The following is a 9069-nucleotide window of genomic DNA, read 5'->3' as shown; positions in this document are numbered from 1 at the left end:
AATACTGTTCAGTGTAAAGACAGTCTTTCTGAGGTAGACTGTTCAAGTTCAAGGACAAGTCTTTTTCTTACGAAATGCATGACATTCAAAAAAAGACAACAAATAAATACTACATGTACAATATGTAGCAATGAGGTAGAAATGGTTTTAAAGAACAAATGTCTGAACGCACATCTGATGAAAAATACTTTAAAAAAGGAAAATGAAAAGGCTCTAGCAACTGCATATAACCCACAATAACAAAAAGGAAAAAAAGGAAAAAAAAAAAGAAAAAGAAAAAAGAACTGCACAAAGTTTAGGTTTAGAAATAAACTTTTGCTTCTTTTTCTATTATAAAACAAAAAGAAGGAATGAATGTGCTCCCAACCTTGGTGTAGTACAGAACCATTTTATAAATATTTAACATTCTATAGGACTGATTCATATATTCTCACACAACTCTGTGGCAAGGCTGACCCATACTGCCGACATTCTACATATCACTGAGACAGGGAGGTGAAATTTTCCTGCTTTCAGTCTAATTGTCTTTGACAATTGCAGTGCCCAGTGCTACACTGCTTGTGTTGTATTTAAAAACAGGGGAAAGTGTAGAGACTTGTTCATTAAAGATGCAGTATCTCTGGTTCACAAAAATGCATCTGGCAGGTTCAAAATCGAATGTCAACCAAAGGTCCTTGCTGAGTGTGAGCTTCAGTTCATGTATTGGTTAGTTACCAGCACAGCTGGGTGGGGGTTCTGGGTTTTCTTTTTTTTATATTTTTGATTTCTGAAATTCTTATATCTCCATGTTTACTCATGTGCTTCATATAAATCTGCAGATGATTAAATGATGTTTCTTTTTTTAAGTTAAAGAGACAAAGCTATTGTTTGGACATGGTGTGTATGCACATATAAATATTATATACACACATGCACACATACAAGATGGAAGGAGTTAGTGCTGTGAGGACAAGGTTAGCTTTCAGAGCTGATGATGAAAACCAACAGACATAGATTATTATACACTGGAGGGATGACTTTTCTAACAAGGGCAGAAATCAGGAGTAATTCCTTTAAGTCAACAATATTATACCACCTTCAGACTGGTTAAGTGAAAAGCTAGGAGGCCCTAGAATCTTGCTGGCCTTGTCTTGTGACAAAATGTATCCATTACACCTGTGTGATACACTCTCCCTCATGACTGAGAGTGCTTCGGAGAGAAACAGGGATTACGAGAACAGCTCTTTATCTGAAGTCCTACGTAGATGCAGATAATGGAAACCCTAGTCAGATGCCCATCTTTGCTTGCAACATATGAATGGCTCAATGCAATAATTAATTTGGGTATTTTTGACTAGATGACCCCCAAGTGAAAAAAATTCTAAGAAAAACCACCTAAATATGACCTTGTACCATTTTACAGAGCATAGTCTCCAAATAGCTGGTAAAGACACCCAGATGGTGTTTGGCCTATGTATTTTAGTCAGATGGTTGATTATCCTCTTGCTAAGTTTGTAATCCTCAAGAAAACATTTTGCCCATCTATCTGCATTTGAGTAGAATACAAACTGACTAATAGATAAATAATCCATGTGAAAGTAAATAGCCTTAAAGTAAACTGCCTCCGCATTCCATTGATCAGCTCAGTCAGCAAACTTTTTTTATATTGTCACAAATGTTCTAAATATTTCGAAGAGAAACATGTCAGCAATACAGAGTATTTCCATTTCTGTCTCACATAAGGTCTTTATGAACTCCTCCTTGTATTGATATTGATCCTTCAGCTTGCAGAAATATTCCTCCAATTTATTTTATTTTTGTTGCCGTAGGAATTGTTACTGAAGTTACAAGGAAGAAAATGAGCTGATGTAGAATGGGATCCACACATAAAAAGACTATGTAGAGCATAGGCTGACACAGCAGATGCTCTTTAACCATTCAAGGTTCCTTAAAATCCAGCAAACCACTCAGGCATTTCTTTGGCAAGCAGCCCCTGGCTTTGCCTGGTAATAAAAGACAGCAGTTTTCCACCATGGAAATGTCAAAAACTAGCTAACGTTTCATCCTGACGATACCATTAAAACATATTTTGTCTCTCCTCTCAAAAACAATCCTAACCTTCAGGATCCACCCAGGTGCAGGAGGACTTCAGGATCGCGCTTCAGTCCTTCTTGGACTCTCCCCAATGAGGAGGCTGCTGGGAGGGGTGAAGGTCTAGCAGCACGCCGACTCCTGCTCACGAGGGAGAAAAGGGGGATAAATGAAGGAGAAGAGGGGAAAACAGTGAGGAGTGGGTGTGGTGGGAGGTTCAGCCAGCTCAGCCCCCTGAGGGGAGGAAATTCTGTCAAAGAAGTTAAGGCGGCCAGAAAGTTCTCAAGAAGGCCTGAGGTGTCTGCTGTTAACACTACCCAACCAAATCCAACAGACACCTTTCTGAGTGGTGTCAAGGAGAGCTGCTGGTAAAGAAAGATTTGGGTAACAATCTGGCTCTGTCCTCCACTGTCATCCGGGTGAAGTTTTCACCTGCTGCTGCCCCAAAGCTGAAACAAGCCCTGGAGAGCAGGAGCGTGTGTGCGTGTGTGGAACCTGCATTTTCACACCATCTCAGTTTCTGCCTGCTTGTCACTTTGGTTAACATTTGAAAAATCCATTTCCCAGAGTGACTTTTTATAGAGAACAATTTAAAGCTGGAAGCCACAGGGACGATCTACAATTTAATTTGCTTTTTGTTTTCGCTACTGGATAAGATGATGTTAAAAAAAAGAAGAAAAAAAATTACAATAAAGGTAGTTTTCATTTTACCAGCTGCAAAATCTGTTAGGAGTTATGGTTTTACCAGGAATGGATAAAGCAAAAGTTGGTTTATCAAAATTTGCCTGAGCTTTTCAAATAAGCCCAGCTCAATGGCAGATATGAAAGGCAATGTCTAGGACAGAATTTGGGTCAGCGATCTGCAATAGCGTACTTGCCAGCGTGAACCTACAGCAAGTGGAGACACCAGGGTCACCCAAATATGAGGATGGTGGAATGACCAGGATGGAGAAGCAGCCTGTGGAGGTTTAGGGAAGCAGAAAGACTGGGTCATAACAAGGACCATAGATTGTAATTGCTGTTGAAAGGAAAAAGAAAAAAGAAAAAAAAAAAAAAAAGAAAGCAGGTGATGTATTTAAGTCTTACTTTCTACATCCTTAATGAAAGGCACTGTTTTTAAAATGGTATTTTTATGCTTAAAACATAAAGTTTTAGATAGACAAAATGTTTGCCAGGAATCCATCTTATATTAGATTTTGGTTTATTTGCTCTGTTTTTAGCACGTTCTATCTAAATATATATATATTTTTTTTAAAAGAAAGATAAAGGAAAGAAGTAATCAATAGCCATAAATTTCCAGCAATATCACAAAATCCCTCTTTAGCTTTCTGAATGCTAACTGTCTCCACTGATTTAACAAAACAGACAAGATCTGTACAATTTTTGAGAAGACAAGCGTGATCTCGTAACAGATTGGTATCTCTCTACTTGGGGCTTTTCAGTGCATTTATTCAATGGTTTTGAATGTACATTACTTAACAGAAACATTAAATGCCAGTGCTTTGCAACAGTTTTGTTACTGTCTCTTTAAAGTAAACAAACAAAAAAATACATTCAAAAAGCAAGGCTGTTTTGCTCACGTGGTGGCAGAGGCTTTGGGCAGCTGCAACATATACTGTTCCTGCTCAGAGACATTACCCAACATCAGTCAGCTGTCATGAAAAGAGTTGCACAGAAAGCATTAAAGGATAAAAAGAAAGATGGGGGGGTGGGGGGAATTGAACAAAATGTCACACATGCCAGCTCATCTTTCCAGAAGGAAGACACCAGAGTATGTATATTTGGGGGAGGAAAAAGGGGGGTAAAGAGCACTAGCATGGAGAAAACTTGACTTCAGGGGAAAACCAGCAGCTCTCTGAAACTCGTTTAGCAGGTTCACATTCCTAATGTAATCTGACTTCTGCGTTGGTTTTGGTTTTTTGCCCTATTTCTTACTTTGCTTTCCAAGATAAATGTAACAAAACTGAGGTAGAAATAATGGTGGGCACACTCCAGCCTGGAAGATTTCTAATGGATGCTAAATGAAGATTGCATCACGGACAATGGAGCCGCACACACATAACAAAAACTCAACTTTACAGTTTGGGAAGGGAAATAAATGTACTTCGAGGGTTCAGTTTTGCTCTGTTATTTGTACTGTTTATTTGGTCACAGACTACTGTGTTGCTATAAACATCTCTGCAACCCATAGCTCTGCCAGTGACCTACACTGATTCCACTCCCTACAGCTCCACCAAAATAACCTCAAAACCACAACCAGAGCCCCATAGTAAGCGCCAGCAGTCACAGCTTAAGGTAACTTGCCTCTTGGAGTCCTACCAAATCTTACATTTGACCGTTTCAGCTGCTAACATAAACCGATTATGTGGCTTTTTTTTTTCATCTAAGCACCTTCTAAAGACTGTATCACATAATTATCAAGGAGCAATATGCTGAAAACTCTTACAGTTTACCAACAAGAAAAATTGTTCTGCTCTGATTTGATTTGACAAATTGGCAAAAGAACAGTTTCCTAACACTGCAATCCTTCTGTTTCTAATTTTAAAAACTGTAAAGCTTCAGTCATATCACACTTTAGTTTTTTTCCTGGATACATTCAAAGTAATTTTCCTTGCCATTTTCCAATTGTTGAGGTAAACATACATATTTAATATAAAGTAACATTGAAGCCTAGCCTATAACTCTCAGCAGTACATAGTGCTTTCAACACATTCCTTTGAGGTACTGTACAAATCACAATCACTTTCCTGAGTTTTTGCAGACAGAACATTAAAAGAAATGAACTGCAGAAATTAAGGTCCAGATTACCATTACCCTGTTTTACCTGTTCTTAGTTTAACACCACAGAACAGACAGGATTGAGGAATACTGTTGCTCTTAGAATAGCAAAAATCTGGTTCTCTGTCGCAACACAACCGTTCATCTCTTTAGTCCAATAATGTTTGAAGTTAAAGCTCTTTATATTAGCACATGCCACCAATGTAATTGTGAGGCAAACAAAAAATAAAGCACCACTTCAGGCACTTGACAGCAACTAAATCTCAAGAACAGCAGAATGGAATCAACACACAGGGTTCATGTCCTTCTGAAATCAACCCACTTGCACCTTGCTCCTTGGTGAGTATTGTCTGGCTTGAACAGAACTGAGCATCAACATGCGCTTTCTGTCATGTGTGGCTTTTTCAGATCAGCAGCTCTTGTTTGATGCACTTTTCCTTCAAGTCTACCCTGGCTCTTTAGAGGCAAGGTATATTGTAGTCTTCCCAGTACCCTTTGCAATTTTAACACTACTGAAAAGGGTTCTCTACCCTATGTAGCAGGTTCTGTGTGTGCCAACATTCATTACTTTTTTTTTTTTTTTTTTTTAAAGTAGTATCACTGACTGCAACCAAACATTTTGTTCCATTCAACATATGTATCAAGCTCTTTTTGAGATATGCTAGGCTGTATCTTGCAGAAAGCATTTTCAAAGTCTTGATATGTAACTGGCCTCAACTGGCTGGGCATAATGGCTGAAAGGTCTGTGGCTGGCATGGCATGGAGTGGGCCCACCACTGCTTCCTGACACAAGTGAGCCACATCTAGTCCAGAAAAGCCTTCTGTGCGCTGGACAAGCAGTGCAACCTCCTTGTCATTGAGACAGTAATTGTGCTGTGAGAGCAGTTGTACTATTATCTGGTGCCTCGCTGTGCTGTCAGGAAGTGGGATTAAAAGTCGTTTCATGAAGTACCTTCGAAGAGATTCATCAATTTCTTCCGGTTTACTTGTGGCGCAAATTACTACTATTTGGTCCTCAGCAGAAGTCAGTACAGTGTCCAGCTGCATAAGGAACTCGGTTCTCATCCGACTTACTGGACTGTGTTCTTCACTCACTTGCGAAGAAAGAAGCATATCAATGTCACTAACAAAAATCACCGAGGGTTGGCGACACCTTGCCACAAGGAAAGAGGCGTGGACAATTTTTTCTCCTTCACCTAACCACTTTGTGACAAGGCCAGAGCCAGTGATTTTGAAAAATGTGGCCCCCAGCTGACTAGCTATACATCTCCCCATTAATGTTTTGCCCGTTCCCCGAGGTCCAAATAAAAGGATGCTCCGAGGTAGAGCAGTCAGTCCATTGAATGCATCTGACCTCAATACTGGCCATAAAACCTCCTCCTTAATGACGGCCTTTACTAGATCTAGGCCAGCGATGTCATTCCAGTCTACAGGAGGTCCTTGGTTGATAATCTCATTGGTAACAAGGTCAATGAGGTGTGTGTCAGTATTCTTCAGTTGCTCGTCCACAGAGTGGTTGGATGAGGTAGCTGCACGAAGTCCTGGGCCTTGCATTGGGTGAGGGAGGAGCTGCCTGTGCTCATCACCGTGCTCATTCATTACTGGGGAGGTATACTTCCCAAACGAGTCACTTGATCTTGAACCCAGTGAGTTTTTAGCAGTACTATAAGATGGGGGTGTGAGAGCCCTGCTGGACTGGCTGCTGAATTTCCTTTGCTGTTCAGAGGACATTAGCTGCTTTGTTGGCTTAAATGCTAAGGATGATGTTTCAGCACTTCTGTCAAATCCATTCCCCCTGTTTGCATTTGAAATGCTGTTGTCGGGCATTCGATACATGGGACTCTGTGTAGATCTCTGTTGGCCATAGCTGTAATTTCCATAACTGGAGTCCATTTCTCCTTGCCCTGCCATGTAGAAAGCTTTCCTTTTGAGAGAGCTGGCTGAACTGTTGGTCAGGGCAGACGGTGCGATGGGCGTCAGGCCATGGCCCTGGTAGGTGTAGCTGGGGACAGTAGTGGGGGGCAGAGGGGTTGGAGCAGGGATTCCTGACGGCAGGTAGGCCGAGGGTGGCGGGGCACCCCCAGGGCTGTACCCAGGGCCAACAGCAGTTTGAGGAGGGTAAGTGGCAGATGGGTAGCTGTAACTGGAGAGGTTCGAGGTGCCATTGTAGCCAGGGACCAGGGCTGGTGGTGGCGGCGGCGGTGGTGGGGGCTGTAAAAGCCCTGAGCTATGCAGGGGGGACGGATGAGGGGATGGAAGTGCAGGTGCTGGTTGGCCACTGTAACTGGTATGCAAGTAGGAGCCATTGTATCCTGCGGCGTATTCCTGAGATGGGAGCCCTGAATGAAGACTGGGAACAGTGTGACTTCCGCAGGTGCTGCTGGAGTAGCTAGGTTCAGCCAGGTTACTGGCCACTCCAGGTGAACTCCCGATGCTGGCTGACACATCTGCGGGAGGGAGGGCTGCACTCACACCAGCTTTGCTGGCAGTGATGACATCTGGTACGCAATTCATGGGATACACGCTCTCTGAATTCAGCGAAGGTTGCCAGGGCTCGCTTTCATTTTTCCGTCCATTCACCAGCCCCGAGGGAGCTTCAGTGTAATTGCTGAGAATAGGTCGTTCAGCTGGGCCCTCCAAAATACCAGAGTATTTTTCTGCATACTTTTTCAAGAGATTGGAGGCAGTCAGAGCCGAGATGTCATCATTAGCCCAGGCGTACTGGTAGGTGCGCTGCAGGTGCCCCCGGTACGCTTCCACCTTGTGGGCAGGGGACCGGGTGGTGGAGGTGATATCAAAGTGCTGTTCTGGCCACTGGGCATGCTCCGGCGTCCACTGCATCTTCAAGCCTAGAGCAGCAAGAGAAAACAAAGTTAGCAGCAAGCTCAGGCTTTTTCCAAAGCATTTTAAATGAGTTCTTGAATGGACTGCCTGTAAACTTCTCCAGCACTCTGAAATGCTGTACTTTAACATCACAAATCCTTTAAGAAACAAAATGCAGTGCCCTGATGAAGCAGCATAAACAGTCAGATTATTGGTGGGTTTTTTGTTCTTTTTTTTTTTTTAATAGGCACACATATTTTTTTGTTAATTATGTAGGGGGTATTTGTTGGTTTAAATATATATATACACATATACGTGATGCCACATTTCTTAAATTAATTAACTAAGATTTGGTATTTTAAATACTCTGAGTGCAGATTTATTTTTAACACACAAGGCATCCAACTGCTCTGCCCTCTCTCATCACTGTTTCAGTTTTATATTTTAACCAATATAAAAATACGAGACACAGCTGACAGAACACATCTAGGATACCTCTCTTATTTGGTACTGAACACCTAGTTAGCACAGTATAATGCACCCTGCGCAGAACAATATGACACAGACATAGCAGGTCATTCCATAATCCAACTCTCATCTAAAGTGGTCCACGACAGTTTCAAATCTGCTTCGTGGAGTGCAGCAAAGCAATCTCCCAGGCAGCGCTCCGTCGCTTTCATCACACAAAGCCTACAACTCGGTATGAATTACAACTGGCTCCTTTCTGCCTCTCAGTTCTGTTGTTGAGGCTCTGGAAAAAAAAACAAGCATGACTTGTCTATCGGTCTCCTTGCTTGCTCTCTCTTTTTTCCACTCCCCCCCTCGCAGCCTCCAGGGTACAAAGGAAGGGTTGAATTTAAAAAAAAAGATGAAGAAAAAGAAACAAAGGTAAGTCACTAAAAGTTCTATGGCTTACAGAACTGGCTATCAAAAAAACTGCTACCAATATTAAAAAATATGTATATAAAATACAGGATGCAACTACCATTTTAAAGCAATTAATCTTGCAAATAACGTGATGTGCATTATTCACTCTCCCAGTAATCCACTGCACATAGTAAGAGCAATTTACAGGCGTTAAGATAACCCCCTCCAACTCTTGCCTGTGCATGGTAGGCACATTGCTGATTTTCCTACAGCTGTATCAAATAGACTTCCTTAATCTCTCTCGTATTACCAAAAGTGATTTTTGCAAACAGCCTTGTGCCCTCTGGCACAGATTCCCTGATAAGGAAGAGGCCTAGTCGAAATGAAGCATCTGTGGCACTAGCTCCCCTCTGAATTACTGCAGTCTATTTTGACAGCTCCTACCCCCTCCTGTTTCTCTCCCCAACCCCTTTAGCTCTTCATTGCCTGACTCTGGCATCTGACATGGCCAGCTTAGCCTCACTGAGCTAA

General features: G+C 42.0%; 1 protein-coding gene across 1 annotated transcript in view; it reads right to left on the bottom strand.

Annotated features, from left to right (window-relative positions):
* The window catches only part of FIGN (fidgetin, microtubule severing factor), a 9695-nt gene extending 1813 nt beyond the window's left edge, over window positions 1-7882 (bottom strand). Inside the window, exon 1 of the mRNA XM_031554201.1 lies at window positions 1-7882. This exon is cut by the window's left edge and continues 1813 nt beyond it. Coding sequence (XP_031410061.1) covers window positions 5446-7821 — 2376 coding nt within the window. The 5' untranslated portion in view covers window positions 7822-7882 and the 3' untranslated portion in view covers window positions 1-5445.
* Between the last annotated feature and the right edge of the window lie 1187 nt (window positions 7883-9069).

The sequence above is a fragment of the Meleagris gallopavo genome, chromosome 7 (assembly GCF_000146605.3).
Source record: "Meleagris gallopavo isolate NT-WF06-2002-E0010 breed Aviagen turkey brand Nicholas breeding stock chromosome 7, Turkey_5.1, whole genome shotgun sequence".
Lineage (NCBI taxonomy): Eukaryota > Metazoa > Chordata > Aves > Galliformes > Phasianidae > Meleagris > Meleagris gallopavo.
Note: the sequence above shows the minus strand (reverse complement) of the source record. Positions and strands in the feature narration are given on the sequence as shown.